The sequence below is a fragment of the Labeo rohita genome, chromosome 9 (assembly GCF_022985175.1).
Source record: "Labeo rohita strain BAU-BD-2019 chromosome 9, IGBB_LRoh.1.0, whole genome shotgun sequence".
Taxonomy (NCBI): domain Eukaryota; kingdom Metazoa; phylum Chordata; class Actinopteri; order Cypriniformes; family Cyprinidae; genus Labeo; species Labeo rohita.
In genome coordinates this window covers 2,756,400-2,773,706 of record NC_066877.1, presented here as the reverse complement: position 1 = coordinate 2,773,706, position 17,307 = coordinate 2,756,400, and the positions used below count along the sequence as shown (strand labels likewise).

Here is a 17,307-nt window from a genome sequence, read left to right as displayed (position 1 = left end):
ATGGCATCACTTTTGGAAACTTTATTTTTTGGAATATAGTGTGAAGATAATTGAAAGAAGCTTTTTCCACTGGAATTGATTCTAAAGGTTCTTAATGGAACCAGAGATGCTGATACAGAACCATGATTTTTAAGAGTCCATGCAAGGTCAAATAACATATGAGTCAGACAACACTGAGTGCAATGTTTGGTCGCCACTTGATTTGCCTTGAAGCGAAACCAAACCAACTCCCCCAGATCCCGTCATTGCCGTGCCGTCTGGGACCAAATCAATCAATAACTCCGATGCAACCCTGTGTTCTGTCTTCCAAGCTCAGCTTGTTCAACGATCAAGACTGCGTTCCTGGTTTGCAAGCCAATTTGTCAACTTGCCTGAAAACACATCCTCTCGCACATCAGACGAAATCTCAAAGCAATTAACTTATTGTGTAGTACTTCAATCTAAAGATATGAGATAAGATACCGGTGCCATTGTACAACAGCTGCGTTTTGCCATTCCATTTGAGTGTGGGTGTCTTTGTGCGTTAGATTGTGGATAAGCCAGCACAAGGTAAGCTAGGAGAGCAAGAGCCACAGATGTGGGCCTTTCTAAAGGCTCTGTCTGCCAGCCTGTGTTTACCTGACACTCAGATTGACAGCGGAGTGATTGGAAATATCCCCCACTCACTGGTGCGAGCCCCTGAGTGCAAGGAAAGTGCTTTTGTAGTCTGGCTGTAATGGCCCAAGTTTGAATTGAAGGTTGAAGGAAAACGCTGCTCTCTGGTCACTCTCAGGGAGGAGCTGACACAGTGGAAACGATGCAGCGAACAGAGTCTTAGATCAGAAACGCAGCTGAGAGTGCAGAATGTCTCTGGGCTGTTATCTCAATGCAATCGTGCTAATCTTTTAGCGTTTATAAAAGCAACACCGCGAACAAACTCCGCAGACTCTTTTCTCCTTCTAGACGTGTAGGGCGATACAAAGTGATCTTTTTTTTCTATATGATCTCGGTGAGATCAACTTCCACCCAGTTTTTTCCGCACATGCTCTCTGGTGAATAACAAAACAATCTGCTGAATTTGCCCCCCAGACAGTCTAATTTCCTAAGTTAATTTCCTCATTCTGTGCTGTTGAACTCCCTTGACGCACTATGAATCACGGAGGCATAGGTACATCGGTTGTCTAACTTAGGGAAAATTAGAAATGGTATTATCTTTTTTTTTTTTTTTTGTGAGACGGTGATGCTAACAAGAATAGTGGAACGCAAACTTTTCTGTTCTCTTTATTCCAATTCCTATCGTTAAGTATAAGCAATTTTATCATGTTTTTCTCCTTCAAACCAGGAGGTTTCATTTCACTGGTCAACTCAGTCATACCGTCACCTGTTAAGAAAAGTTCAGACTTTATGGATACCATTCAGAGTTCATAAAAATCATGGGTCTGGTCATGACAAACAGTAATAATGTCCATCAAGATTTGCTAGAAATGGTGTACTAAATTTAAAGGAGAAGTTCACTTTCAGAACAAAAATTTACAGATAATTTACTCACCCCCTTGTTATCCAAGATGTTTGTGTCTGTCTTTCTGAAGTCGTAAAGAAATTATGTTTCTTGAGGAAAACATTTCAGGATTTTTCTCCATATAATGGACTTTTATGGTGCCCGTGAGTTTAAACTTCCAAAGTACAGTTTCAGTGCAGCTTCAAATGGCTCTAAACAATCCCAGCCGAGGAAGAAGGGTCTTATCAAGCAAAACGATCGGTTATTTTCCAAAAAAAATGTACAATTTATATACATTTTAATCTCAAACGATCGCTTAGTCTTCTCTGCGATGTGCATGCGAACTCTGTAATCAAGGTCGAAAAACTCCCATCTCATTTTTTCCTCCAACTTCAAAATTGCCCTACATTGCTGTTTTACCTTTTTTTTGTAAAGGGCGTTTGATCTTCTTTGCACGTTCACTTTGTAAACACTGGGTCAGTACTTCTGCAGCGATGTAGGACAGTTTTGAAGTTGGAAAATGAGATGGGAGTTTTTCAACATACTGTATTGACCCAGATTACACAGAGTTTGCATGCGCATCGCAGAGAATAGACAAGATGAGCGTTTGAGGTTAAAAAGTATATAAATTGTACTTTTTTTTTTTTTTTAGAAAATAACAATTGTTTCACTAGATAAGACCCTTCTTCCTCCCCTGGGATTGTTTAGAGCCCTTTGAAGCTGCATTTAAACTACATTTTGGAAGTTTAAACTCGTGGGCACCATTGAAGTCCACTATACGCAGAAAAATTCTAGAAGGTTTTCCTCAAGAAACATAATTTCTTTACGAAGAAAGAAAGACATGAACATCTTGGATGACAAGGGGGTGAGTAAATTATCTGTAAATTTTTGTTCTGGAAGTGAACTTCTCCTTTAATGGAATAGTTCACCCAAGAATGAAAATCTACTAAAAAAAAATATGTAGTCATCCTCAGGCTATCCGAGATGTAGATGTTTCTTTATCAGAACAGATTTAGAGAAATGTAGCATTACTTTACATCACATGCTCACCAATGCTTCCACTGCAGTGAATGGGTCCCGTCAGAATGAGAGTCAAAACAGCTGATAAAAAACATCACAATAATCCAAAAGTAACCCACGCCACTCCAGTCCATCAATGAACATCTTGTGAAGTGAGAAGCTGCATGTTTGTAATAAATAAATTAATCGTTAAGCTGTTTTTAACTTAAAACTGTTGCTTCCAACAGAAATATCTTCTATTTTTCTCGGCTGAATCAGGAAAGGAATATGCACAGATCAATCAAGTCAAAACAATCCAAAAAAGCTCTAAACAAATGTCAGATGATTTTGATGTGAGAGGACAACAGGGGATTGACTTTTCTGGAGGAAACTTTACTATGGATTATAAGCTTTTATTAAAATGTAATGGATATGTATATATGGACACACAACTTTTTACTGGAGTGGTGTGGATTACCTGTGGATTATTGTGATGTTTATATCATCTGTTTGGACTCTCATTCTGACGACACCCATTCACTGCAGAGGATCCACTAATGATCAAGTGATGTAATTCCACAAATCTGTTCCTGATGGAAAAGAACAAAAAACTACATCTTGGATGACCTGAGGGTGAGTAGATTTTCAGCAAATTTTAATTTAGGGGTGATCTATTACTTTAAGGTGAGAGTTTAAGTTAAGCTTGAGGAAGGTGTTTGTTTTAGCATTGTATAGGCAATCAACACTGTGTTTGAAATTACCATAATTGGTTTGTGGGGGGAAAAGTGCAATATTAGTAGTGATGCTTTAAAATAACTCTCTCTCTCCTTCGGCTTGCTCCCTTTATCGGATGTCGCCACAGCGGAGTGATCCATACAGCCGATTTGGCACATTTTATGCAGGATGCCCTTCCTGCCCTAACCCAGCCCTGAGAGTGCACTAACTCATGCAACCCCAGTGCTGACGCTTTTACATAACTAACAAACACAATTATTGTATGTTTTGTTTTTATTTTGTAGTTATGTATATATTCTAGCTACAAAATAAAACATAAATTGTATATATAATTGTATACTGCCTGTGAAAAAAAAAATCATGACTGAGATCGGTTTTGAGTATGGTGCATTCCGTATCATTTAGTCTACATACTACAACTGTAATTTGTTATTAGGCTATATAATAGCATACACTTCAAGAAAAGAGTGGGTGATTGACAGATTGCATGTTGAATGTGTGTTTTTTTCCTCCTTAAAGAGTGGATGAATGTCTTTTTCCCCCCCATGTACTCTGTGTTCTGGGACGGATAAACCACCAAAAATATTTTAACAGAAGAGCATAAATCTGTGTGGCTCACTCCATCTCTGACACATCTTTGTAAAAGATGTTGCTGCCTTCTCCATTCACTCTAAGCTTCAGAAATTACTGCATATCATTAATCACTCCTGTTACTTGAGAAACACTTGACAGAGCTCAAGTGGCCTCTTACATTAAACCATAAACCTCTTAATTGCTGATTACAAGACCATGAACAAAATGATGTATCATCAGTTTCCCTGCTTGTCTAAATAGAAACAAGTGAGCAAAGTGAGGCAGTATTCTTGCAAAATAAGTTATAAGTACAAAAATAAGAACAAAGCTTCCATGCTAATAAACTAAACAGGTATTGAGGTGAAGACACCCCCTGCATGTCACTATACTGACGGAAACTACATGTTCACGGACTAAACTTGGTCCAGGGACAACGAAACATAGGAAGCAACCCGGTCAAAATTACAGACGGCCCCTGCATCCAATCAAAAGGCGAGTTCTTCAACCTAACCTCCAATGAGAGGAGAGACGAAGGGCGGGACTTCCTGTTCGTGACGCAGTTGGCGAAGTGGAAGCCCCGCCGTCAATCAAATTAGGAAAAAAACAAACTGGACTAAAGCGAGCGCAGGCACCGATTAAAATAATCATGCTCGGAGTGTAATTAAACGCCGATATCAGTCTTCTGTAAAGAACTCACGTAATGACCGGTACGTAGGATTTGAGGAGCATGGGAATGTTCGCTTTGAATCTTTGTGCAGGCTATGTTTATGCTAAGCTAGGCTAATGTTAGCAGGCGGGTGAAACTGAGATAGTTTAAGATCCGCGGAGGAAATAAATACAGAGCTCAAGTCATCCGTAAAACGACAAAACGCTTCTGTTCTAACCGATGAAGCCATCTGTGCAACAAGCGTGCAGAATGGACGGGCTCTAATGGCTGTTTTGTATTGTTTTGTGTGTGTTTAAGCGCCTGAAGGGCCAGTGAAAGCGGGAGTCATGGCGGACAGCAGCAGCGCTCAGGACGGCGGCGGCGCGGAGCAGGTAAATCAGATCAAATCCTCTCCTCTCTTATTCTAATGCATGTGCTTTGGTGAAGTTTTCACTTTGTTCTGTTAAAACACTGGTACTTCCTGTGTGGCCACCCCCTTTCATGTATTAAACCCGCCCATCGTCAGGACGGACAGCCCTCACCGCTCGCCCTGCTCGCCGCCACTTGCACCGGCCTCGGTTCGCCCGCCCCCGGAGCAGAGAACGGGGCACACTCTACTAATGTTGCTGCTGGAGTGGTAAGTCACCAACTACAGATATCACCTTTATTAGACCTTACCTTGGTTTGAGTGTGAGTTCCTGCCGTGTTTACTTTGTACGAGTGAATGTTTACACCTTAAACTTAAGGGCCATTATATGTGGAAGCTCTGATCTGGTTGAACTTCCTTTTAGGTTAGTCTAAATAAATTATATAAATTATAGTTTAGTTCACAGTACAGTATATTCTTAACAAGAACCCTTCAACTAGACAGAAAGACACATTGTATCTGACTGATCATAGTTTGTGTTTTAGTTGTTCATTTGTGGATACAGAACAGCATGAAAGAAGTAAAAAAAAAAAAATGGACTGTGACATGTTTAATTTTATAGATGTAGATGTACAAACTTTTCAGTGGGTCGGTTGTAATGTTGTCTGTCATTCAGATGGCTGTACATGGAACATGCACACACACAATGTAAGTTTTGAAAGATTTGGATCAGATTTAAAAAATAATTATTTTAAAAGATTTAAAAAATATATATATTTGGACACTAAGATTTTTAATGTTGTTTTGTTTTTTTTTTTTTTTTTTTGTTTTTTTAAAGAAGTCTCTTCTGCTCACCAGGCCTTCATTTGTTTGATCCAAAGTACAGCAAAAACAGTAAAATTTTGAAATATCTTTACTATTTAAAATAACTGTTTTCTATTTAAATATAATTTAAAATCTAATTTATTCCTGTGGTTGATTTTTTTTTTTTTTTTAAACATTATTACTCCAGTCACATGATCCTTGTGGAACAGCTGAGTAGCTTTTTACAGGTTTCTGTGAAAAATAGTAAGTTCAGAAGAATGAGATCTATCTGAAAAAGAAATCTTTTATGACAGTATAAATGTTTTTATCATCAAGTTTGATCAATTTAAAGCATCTTTGGTAAATAAAAGTAAAATAGAAGTATTTCTATAATTTCTCCTCCCCTCCCCCAAAAAGTAAGTGTGTGTATATAGTATGTGTGTATATGTTATATGTATGTTACATACATGTATATGTTACAAAAAAAAGCTTTTTATTTCAGATTGATTAAATAATAATAATAATAATAATAACAATAATAATAATAATAATAATAGCAACAAAAAATTCTGAAGGATCATGTGACACTTCAGACTGGAGTAAAGATGCTGAAAATGTAGCTTTGATCACATGAATAAATAACATTTTAAAATATATTCAAATAGAAAACTGTTATTTTAAATAGTAAAAATATTTCAAAATATTACTGCTTTGCTGTATTTTGGATCAAATAAATGCAGACTTGGTGAACAGAAAAAAAACTTCTTAAAAAATAAAAAAATAAATAAAAATCTTACTGTCCTAAAACTTGTAAAACTTTTACTGTATGTATATATAGTGTAAACAAAATATACTACTTTCCAAAACTTTTATTTTTTTATTTTTTTATTTTTTTAAATAATGGCTAATTCATTTGAATGAGTAATGAGTTTGTGTATATATTACAGTTTGTCAACTTTATTTTAATTTCAGAAAATTAAATCTAGCCATCACTAGTGGCATTTGCTGCAGTACAGAAATCGCAGAAGACATGATTGAGTTTCATGATCAGTTTATGGTCTCTTCAGAAGTAACAAGTACTTGTTATTTCACAAACACAACTCCGAAAACAAAGCAGAAGTGAAGAAGTTTGACTCTTGAAAAATGTAATTACCCTAACCCTTCTTCTAAAACACTTTTAAGCCCACTCATGTCATTTTTTTTGGGTGAATTATGTGATTAGTGAATAGACTGGAACCAATGAATGTCTGAAGGTAACTACCTTTTATCCAGAGTGACTTTGAGAATCTAGAAATAAACACAAGCAATTAATCATTTGGCAAAAAACAAGTGAAATGAAAAAGTGCAATTTCCAAAATGATCTGAAAATGTTTATTTAAGCTAGTAAAAATACAGCAAAAGCTGAACGTTGTTCTCTGTGCTGCTGAGAAGAGACTTAATCCAGTGATTAAAAAAAAAAATATATATATATATATATACACAAACACACACACACAGAGTGATATATACGAAAATGCAAATAATTTTCATACGCAGGATGGGTTTATCCATGTTTTGCATCAGAGTCCATGGGGTCCTTGTTTTGCATCAGTCACCATAGTAACAGCAAGAGATGAGGACTTGTTCAGTGTTATTGAACCGTGTACCTGCACAGTTGTGGCTTCACTTTGAATATTTCTTTCTTTTGTGAACCTGTTTCCTCCCTAGAACGCAGACCTCTCAGTGCAGTTAACAGGGTCATCTGAAAGGTGGGAGGCGGTAAAGGATGACTCGGGTGTCCTGCATCTCCCCGGCACGGGTATCGTCACGTCCAACGGACAGTATGTTCTTCCTCTCCAGAGCCTCCAGGGTCTCCAGAACCAACCCATCTTACTCACGTCAGGGACCGACGCGTCCGGCGGCGCAGTGCCTAACATCCAATACCAAGTCATCCCTCAGGTGCAGACGGCCGACGGGCAGCTGGGTTTCTCTGCCTCTGCCGTCGAGGGGGCCTCCATGGCGCAGGACGCCGCAGGGCAGATCCAGATCCTCCCAGACGGCACCCAGACCATCAGCGTCACGGGCACGGCGCCCGGTGACGTTCTCAGCAACAGTCAGAACCTCATGACCCAGTCTGGCCAAGTGCACCACATCCCGCAGGTGTCTCTGGGAAGCTCTGCCTTCAGCAGTCAGGGTCAGGTGGTCACTAACGTGCCTCTGGGTCTGCCTGGTAACATTACCTTTGTGCCCATAAACAGCGTGGATCTGGACTCTCTCGGGCTCTCGGGAGCCCAGCCAATCGCCACCGGCGTCACGGCCGACGGACAGCTCATCATGACCAGTCAGAGCATGGAGAACTCTGAGGGCTCGGAGAAAGCAGGGGAACAGCAACAGACACTCAACTCTAATGCAACCGCAGACATGTTTGTGCCTACCACATCTTCAGCATCCGCCTCGTCCTCGCAGCAGCCGGCCAGCACGATAGACGGCACGGGCGTGCTGACGCAGTCTGCCGGGGGAGAGCAGGGAGATGGGTCGGGCTACCTCAGTCAGGGCGCGGTGCAGGTGTCTGGAGGACAGCAAGTGATCCAGTTACAGCAGTTGCCCTTGCAGACGGGGGATGGTCAGGTGACTGCTCAGGCCCAGCAGTCTCTGCAAAACGTCCAGCTCATTAACCCAGGAACATTCCTCATCCAGGCCCAAACCGTCACTCCATCAGGACAGATACAGTGGCAGACCTTCCAGGTATGTGGTTTAAATCATTTGTGACGGTTTTTTAAATGACAGTTTTAGATTTGAGAATTAAGAACCATTTTTGTTCTGAGTTTGTAATCAGTGCCATTGATACAGATACATTAAAACTAAACTAATAATACAGTAGTGCTTCCTGCACCACTATTCAAAAGTGGCCATGAAAATGACCGCAAACAAATGTACAGTATGACCAGTGACCACCATTAGAGTCACAAGCAGGCAGTGAGTCATCACAAAAACTGATCAGTCCTGATTGTGTATGATTTTACTAATTTTGAAATTTGCATATGTTGAAAACATTATTTTTGTGATTGGTTACTGTGTGAATATTTATTATTTTATTTAAGTGATACCTCTTATAGCTTTTTGCTTAAACATGGCACACCGTGACTTAAGGCTTGTCCACAAGATCTGTAAATATATTAGAATCCAGGCGATAAAACGACAATTATAATTACCGTGATATAGTTTCCGTTGATAAAACACGAAGAGTTCGATAAATGTTTGATATAATGTTTATGCACCATAAAATGGAACAAAACAGCGCTACTCCTTTGAACTGTGTTAAACGTTTATCCACTTGGATCAAAGTTCAAACGGTAGTGCACCGTGTGCTTACTAGGGCAAATGCATTTATTCGCTGACAAGTCGCACACGACTACTAAATAACGATGTGAGATCGAATGTGAAGTGCTTGAATTCAGCGAAGAACACAAATTACTAAGTGATTAAAAAACTAGTTTATAGGCAGATGCAACAGTGCTGACAAACAGCAGAAACAGTGTGCAACGATACAGTCAGAAGGCTTTTCAATCCACAAATCGCCATCATTTACCATGGATTTACTGCCAACTAGGGATGTAACAATATCAGAATCTCACAATATGATAATGTCTCGATATGAAGTCCACGATACAATATTTATTGCAATATAAAAAAACAACAAAAAAAACAAGACGAAAAACAATGAAGAATTGGTAAAAAAAAAAATTATATAAATAAAAGAAAAAGCAAGAAAAGTGTATACGTTTTAAAGTTAAATTATTCTATCTAATGCACTTTGAGAGTTCTAAATGAAGAGCTCCAACCCATGTTCTTAACTAAGAAAACTTAAGTCAGAAAAAAAGTCAGTGAATTGACTTGTACTTGAACACTCTTTTTTATATCTGATATACTGGTGTTTTAGGAAGCCAAACAAATTAGAGAATAATAATAATAATAATAATAAAAAAACAATGACAATAATAGCCATATATTGTAAAACAACTGCACTGTGAAATAAATGAAAATAAATATTTCATAGGTATATTATTTTTGCTTTACACTACAGTAGGGAAATTACAATACTTATTTCCTAATTTCTACAGTTGAAAGAGAGATGTTAAATTTGTACTGCAGTTACATTACCCATTTAATCCGCTATCTGCCAGCAATTCATACTGCACTTTTAAGCTTTTATTTTGACGGAAATGGCAGTAGAGATTTTATACAGCTTCAGTGAAAACAGGCTTCCATAAAAAATTCCCACTACAAATCTAGTGAAATGCTATAATCATCTGCTACGAAAATAAAGTTCAACTGGTGGCTGTTGCGGTCCCAAACTTGTGCTAAACTCACAGTGCATGCAATAAACTAGTTCACTGCATTCACAGTGAGATGGTCTGTAGTAAGTCGCTGAAAAAACACCGGATCATGAGCTGATCGCCTGAATGAAGTGTGCGCTTCGCTTTGAAACGCACAGCGAAAACAGGATTGATAAAGGGATTAAGCTATATTGTACTTTTGGTTTTAATTCGTTTGACAGATACTATGCCAAAGCATAATGACCCAAAGCACAACTTTAAAGACATTTTGTGTTAGAATATGAAGTTTAAATATATTTTAAAAACTGCACTTTTGTCCCAGAAGACCTATCATTTTATATCGTCATGTGACCACAATAATATTGAGAGAGTTTTGCTGTTGCGATATCACGACATAGATAATATCGTTACAGCTGTGCCATGGTATTGTGGCAGAAATGTTATATTCATATCGAATGTATTAAAGGAATAATATAATATATAATTATTGTGCTAATTATCGATATTGAGTGATATGAAAAATTTTATCGCAAACATTTTTTTTACCGCCATATCGCCCAGCCCTAATCTAGACAATAATGTTCTGTTTTTATAAGTGTGCACTGCTGCTTTAAATGTGCAAGTTGTTTAAACTCAAATGGATTCTAATTGGCTCTCAGTGTTTTTATCATTCATCGACTGAAAAAAAGAAAAAAAAAGAAGTTCTTAGAGTAATTCCAACAATGTGATTCCTTTGTGGTACTGTTATATTTGTAGTGTGTGGACGTCCTTATTTTCATCCACCTTATTTTTCCCGTAAGAGTGGGCACGGACCATTTGTAAATTTTATGGGTCTAGCCTCTGGTCTCATCCGCGTCTAGCTACTTTTAGCTGTACAAAACAGCTTGTTTTGCTGCTTGATATTGCAAATTGGTGTGTCTTGCCATATTATTTTAAAGTATTATCTTAATTACTTGTTTGTAGTCCAAACAGTTTTACTGTTTACAGCACGTTGTTATTCTTGTTATTTCCTTATAGCGGCTAATGAACCGGAAGTATCGCCCATACTTACTTTCACGTTAAAGAATAAGGTGGATAGAATCAGAACGATTATTACTTGGTTATCATCTTTCATGTAAAAGAACTTCAACAGTCTGGATAAATGCAGGAATGCAGATGGGCTCTTTAAAAAAAAATGTTTTAATTAAATTAACACAACAAGCCTGCTGCGGTTTAAAAATGTTATCAAAAATAGTGTGTTATTTTGACTTTCCACCAATCTGTCCATTCAGGTCCAAGGAGTTCAGAACCTCCAGAACCTTCAGCTCCAGACGGCTCCAACTCAGCAGATTACTCTGGCCCCGGTGCAGACCCTGTCCCTGGGTCAGGGCGGTACACCAGTCAGCCTGACCTCAGGACAGATGCCTAACCTGCAGTCGGTGACGGTGAACACCGTGGGCCAGGCAGGCATCCAGTTCCAGCAGTCCGAGGACACAGACAGCACCGGAGGTACTGCAGCTGGTTTTTCAGGAAGACTGATAAAAATGTCTTTTTCCATAGGGAGAAAACATGCTAGTTTGTTGTAGGGCCCTATGAAGTCCGTTTCATTTTTTGCTAATTTCTTTGAATTTTTTCCTCAAATTCTGTATTTTCAGTTTCATTTTTCAAGCAAAATTAAAACAATCAAAAAGGATGTCAAATCAGTTGAATTCATAACATTTAATTTAACAATTTCCTAAAACTTTTTTTCAAAAATGATTTTTTTTTTTTTTTCAGAAATTGTCATGCGTTTTAAATTCAATAAATACAGCTTAAGCAATAGTCTTTGCAATCAAATTAAATTTTAACACCACAAAACTGTGTGGTATTCCTTAAATAGTGTTTTAAACGGGTTTATTATTGTTGTACATTCTACTTCTGTCACAATTTCTTTAGTTTATTTTTCTTTTATTTTGGTGGTTTGTAATGAAGATCTGAGTTTCTGTGTGTATCTGATGATAGTTTTATTGAATGAGTTCAGAGCTGAAGTTCATGTGGACTGTAAACATCACATTTATTCACCCAAATTTGGCCAAATTCTGTAAAATCTACAGAATCTGTTTTACATCCTTGTTTTCCGCATCACGGAAATCATATGGCACTATAAATAGCTGCATTTCCATTACCCTTTAAATTGCGCAAAAAACTTTTACACTCTCATAAAGTGGTTTTTCAGGCAATTCAAATAAGTAATATTTAGCAAAAGTGCAATGGAAACTTTTTTTTTCGCATTTACAGGTCACCTTGTATACATAAAATTAAGTTTTAGTCGCATGTCATCTGTTAATGGAAACACTGTCATTTTGCAACAGTTATAAAATATCGCAAAAGTTTTTCGCCAGTCTGTAATGGAAACGCACCTACTGTGACCTTCTAAAGTAAACAAGATGAAGCAGTGAAGAATAATAATTTAGAGTGACATTGCAAAGGGAAGATGTGTTTAGCCGTAATGATGCAGTGCTGTTAGTGTAACGCTGATCATACTATACTCTATAGATATTCAGATTAAGGAGGAGCCTGATTCGGAGGAGTGGCCTCTGGACAGTAGCTCTACGCTGAATGCCAATGACCTCTCTCACCTTCGTGTTCGTTTAGTGGAGGAGGAGATGGAGGGATTGAGCCAGGAGGGCAAACGTCTGCGCAGGGTCGCATGCACCTGCCCCAACTGCAAAGAGGGAGGCGGGAGGTGAGATCAAACTGCCAAGAGCACATTGCCTTTAGCACATTTGTTTTGAGACACGGTACAATTTCTGTGTTTATATTCATATGTAATACAGACACCCCACGGTGTGTGTTTGACTACACGTCTTCATCACTGGATGTGTGTAATAGATTTCTATTCTGACTGTACATATCTAATTATATGTTGCAGGGGATCTAACATGGGCAAGAAGAAACAGCACGTGTGCCATATAGCCGGCTGTGGGAAGGTATACGGGAAGACGTCTCACTTGAGAGCTCACCTGCGCTGGCACTCGGGAGAGAGACCCTTTGTCTGCACCTGGATGTTTTGTGGGAAGAGGTTCACGCGCAGTGATGAATTACAGCGGCACAGGAGAACACACACCGGTACTCTTTCTCACACACACACAGTGACTACATAAACCTAGCGAAGTGCTTACATAGGCAGCTACTGTCTAGGGCAACATCCTGACCCATATAGAGTCTCATTAGTGACTAAATTGGAACACAGTTTGACGTTAACATGTTGCTAAGGTAACAGTGCAGTTAAAAAATAAAACGGTATTGTGTGAGAATTTATAATATGTGACTCTGGACCACAAAACCATTCGTAAGTAGCACGGGTATATTTGTAGCAATAGCCAACAATACATTGTATGGGTCAAAATGATCGATTTTTCTTTTATGCCAAAAATCTTTAGGATATTCAGTAAGGATCATGTTCCATGAAGATATTTAGTAAATGTCCTACTGTAAATATATCAAAACTTAATTTTTGATTAGAAATATGCATAGCTAAGAACTTCATTTGGACAACTTTAAAGCCGATTTTCTCAATATTTAGATTTTTTCCACCCTCAGATTCCAGTTGTATCTTGGCCAAATATTGTCCTACCATAACAAACCATGCATCAGTGGAAAGCTTATTTATTGATCTTTCATGACATATAAACCTCAGTTTACTGACCCTTATGACTGGTTTTGTGGTCTAGGGTCACACATTGAACATTTTAATTGATGCTTTAAGCTTTTCTCCAACTGAAAGTTTTACTCCAAGCATTACTGAAAATGTCTGTCTATAAATAATGTATCTACCAGCATAGATTTTAAAATATAGTCAAATTGAAAATTATTATTTTGTAAATATTTCATATTATTTCTGTTTTTACTATATTTTTGATAGTTCACTTTCAGAACAAAGATAATTTACTCACCTCCTTGTTATCCAAGATGTCCATGTCTTTCTTTCTTGAGTCGTAAAGAAATAGTTTTTTGAGGAAAACATTTCCACATTTTTCTCCATATAGTGGACTTCTATGGTGCCCCCGAGTTTGAACTTCCAAAATGCAGTTTAAATGCAGCTTCAAAGGGCTGTAAATGATCCCAGCTGAGGAAGAAGGGTCTGATCTAGCGAAATGATTGGTTATTTTCTAAAAATAAATTACAATTTATATCCTTTTTAACCTCAAATGCTTGTCTTGTCTAGCTCTGCGTGAACTCTGTGTATTCCGGCTGAATACAGTTAGGGTATGTCGAAAAAATCTCATCTCACTTTTTCCTCCAACATCAAAATCGCCCTACATCGTGGCAGAAGTACTGACCCAGTTTTAGTAAACATGCAAAGAAGATTAAACCCCATTTACAAAAAAAGGTAAAACGGCGATATAGGACGATTTTGAAGTTGAAGGAGAAAATGAGATGGGAGTTTTTCTACATACCCTAACTGTCTTGAATGGGACTGCACAGTATGCATGTGCATCGCAGAGCTAGACAAGATGAGCATTTAAGGTTAAAAAGTATATAAATTGTAATTTTTTCACTAGATAAGACCCTTCAACCCTTTCGAGCCCTTTGAGGCTGCTTTTAAACTGCATTTTGGAAGTTCAAACTGACGGGCACCATTGAAGTCTATTATATGGAGAAAAATCTTGAAATGTTTTCCTCAAAAAAACATAATTTCTTTACGACTGAAGAAAGAAAGACATGAACATCTTGAATGACAAGGGGGTGAGTAAAATAAATGGAAATTTTTGTTCTGGAAGTGAACTTCTCCTTATTAATAATTAAAAAAAAAAACAATCTTATCGACCCCAAACATTTGATGTTGTTGTTGTTGTTATTAGTAGTAGTAGTAGTAGTAGTAGTAGTATTTTTATTTTTTTTTTTGTAAGAAAAAAAGTATCTTAAGTTGAGCTTTTTTCTAATTTCGGTATCATTCATTATTTTTTCAGGAGAGAAGAAGTTTGTGTGTTCCGAGTGTTCGAAGAGGTTCATGCGCAGCGATCATCTGGCCAAGCACATAAAGACGCACCAGAACAAGAAAGGCGGGGGCGGAGCCGTGGTGGCCAGCGTGGGCGGGGCCATGTCCTCGGACAACATCATCACGACGGGTGGTACCACACTCATCCTCACCAACATCCAGCCCGGCACCATGCAGGGCCTGGCCACCGTCAACGCTACCGTAAACACGTCAGGCTCGCAGGACCAGCTGACCACAGCCGAGATTCCTCTGCAGTTAGTCTCCGTGTCTGCCGGGGACGCGGCCGAGTGACGGCGGAGGCGCCGCGTGAAGAGGACGGACCGCTGAACATTCTGTTAGACTGCCAAGGTTCCGCCTCTTCCTGTACGACATCACATCCTCTTCTCCCGAGACTTAATTTTGACTACGTCGATTCCACGCTCACGCATATACCTTGCTTTTATACCTTTACATATTTACCCTCCTTTACGTAAATATGTATATTTACGTGAATGCATATATACACACACATATATATATTTTACAAATATAGAATTATTGGGGGTTTTGTTCATCTTTTTATGGGGGAAGCATTATTTCTTGTTTTCACATACAACACTGAAATGCCTTATATTGTATTATAAGCTGTCGTGTACAAAGCTCGAGTTCTTCATGGATGTCAAGCATCTGTTTCAGTGTGTGCTCGTTGGAATGGGAATAATCGTGTTGTGTAAACGCAACGGCGGTGACAGACGGGTGGCTGATGTTAAAAGTGAAAATTCTCACATTATTTATTCCCCCTCCCTAATGGCATTCCAAACTTGTGTGGTTTCTTTGAGGGAAATTGATTTCTTTGCATACGACAACACTTCCACGTCTGTCGAGCTCCAGAACGGACGAGGACTAGTCCCAGAAACGTAAGCTTTTATTGAGTGCAAGTCATCCCGTCAGCCCTATAACTTGCTCCTCACACAAAGCTTCATGTAGCGTCTTCGGTCTGAACTAGTTTTGGTGGAGTGGGGGAGTAAGTAATGGCAGAATTTCCATTTGTGGGTGAGCCGTTTCTTCATTTTAATTATAGGTCGTAAGTGATATTCGTGCTGTCAGTTCTCCATATAAGGAGAAAGATGTAAAACTTTGGAGAGAAGCCTGCCATTGTGCTGTTGGGAGTCATGAAGGTGTCCAATAGTGTCTTTACATGTCTCATTTGATTTCTTTTATGTCGTTTTATTTTGTGTAGGCAAACCCAGGCCCAGCAAAGGGGAAAAATATGAAACAATCATGTAATTAAAAAGCATTTTATGTATCATAATTCTCAAAGCTCTTGGAGTTTCAGATCTTTCAATATGAATTTGTTGCGAATGAAGTCTTTTTTGAGCAAAATGATATTTATATACATTGTAATCTGGATTTGTGGTGTCCACAACTGCTTTTCTAAGAAAAAAAAAAAAAAAAAGAAACAACTCCCTTCGGCTTTACTTTTTTAAAGAACTGGACTGTAATCAGCATCGAGAATCATTTGTATGAAATGAATCGGTTTGTAGTTTGCCAAACTCGCACTCTTTGATAAAACAGAGAGAGAAAAACTCTTGATTTCTGATGTCTGATGGTTTGCAGCATTCATATGCAGATCTGTACTATGTGTTTCAGGACCAAACAAGCAGCTCCGAGCGTCTCTGGCATCAATCTAGCAGTGCTGTGCCACCTTCAGTAACAGCCTATCGGGATGTAGCGTGGTGGGACGATGTCTGAGCCCTTTACCTTTGCGTTCGCATCACTGCCTAACCGTGCGATGGCGTAGGCGGCGTTCACGGCGGTCAATATGTAGGTTTCGAATTCCTTCTTCTTCATTTGCTTACTATAGCCGTGAGTCGGACGCCTTTAATCAGAGAAATCAGAGAGCGATCGTCCTCATAGGAGTTTGCTGATGAACTTTTTGTAAGGAGTGAATGCACTGCAGGTCATCAGGGAGGATGCACTCATTTGCTGTCAGTCCATGTACAAGTATGGCTTTGTTTCCACGTGGTACTGTACAATTTATTCTCCGCGCGCTTATCTGTTTTTATTCCTTCAGCTAATCATGATTATCGTGTCTCTTTATCTAGCGATTTTGAGTACCATTGCCAATTTTTGTGTTGGGGATTTTTATACCTCCCGTAGCCAAGTTTGTAACGATCAGGAGTTTGATTGAAAAGGTCCAGCGGGGTTAATGGCAGATAATGAAACACTATTTTGTTTTCTGATTTGATAAGGGTTGTTCTGTCACGGTGATCCAGAATTGCTTTTTTTTTTTTTTTTTTTTTCCTAGTTTGTGAAGTCTAATTTGATTTTGTTCATTATAAATAGCATCTTAACATGTCACTTTTATATTTTTATTTGGTCATTTTTCCAAGAAAGCTTCAGACTATTGTACAATGCCCACTTTTGAGGGCAGCTGTTTATTTCACACTA

The 17,307-nt window shown here is 38.5% G+C and overlaps 1 protein-coding gene across 2 annotated transcripts; it reads left to right on the top strand.

Annotated features, from left to right (window-relative positions):
* Window positions 1–4,341: 4,341 nt before the first annotated feature.
* On the top strand, window positions 4,342–16,352 carry sp3a (sp3a transcription factor). Of its 2 annotated transcripts, none has more exons than XM_051119556.1 (8): window positions 4,342–4,491; window positions 4,749–4,822; window positions 4,957–5,067; window positions 7,309–8,325; window positions 11,189–11,405; window positions 12,531–12,621; window positions 12,808–13,004; window positions 14,849–16,352. In XM_051119556.1, the coding sequence occupies exons 1-8, from the start codon at window positions 4,485–4,487 to the stop codon at window positions 15,166–15,168; spliced, it is 2,034 nt and encodes a 677-aa protein (XP_050975513.1). In that variant the 5' UTR covers window positions 4,342–4,484; the 3' UTR covers window positions 15,169–16,352. The 2 variants fall into 2 exon arrangements, with proteins under 2 accessions (XP_050975513.1, XP_050975511.1); XM_051119554.1 differs by having other exon boundaries at window positions 12,432–12,621.
* Window positions 16,353–17,307: the final 955 nt, after the last annotated feature.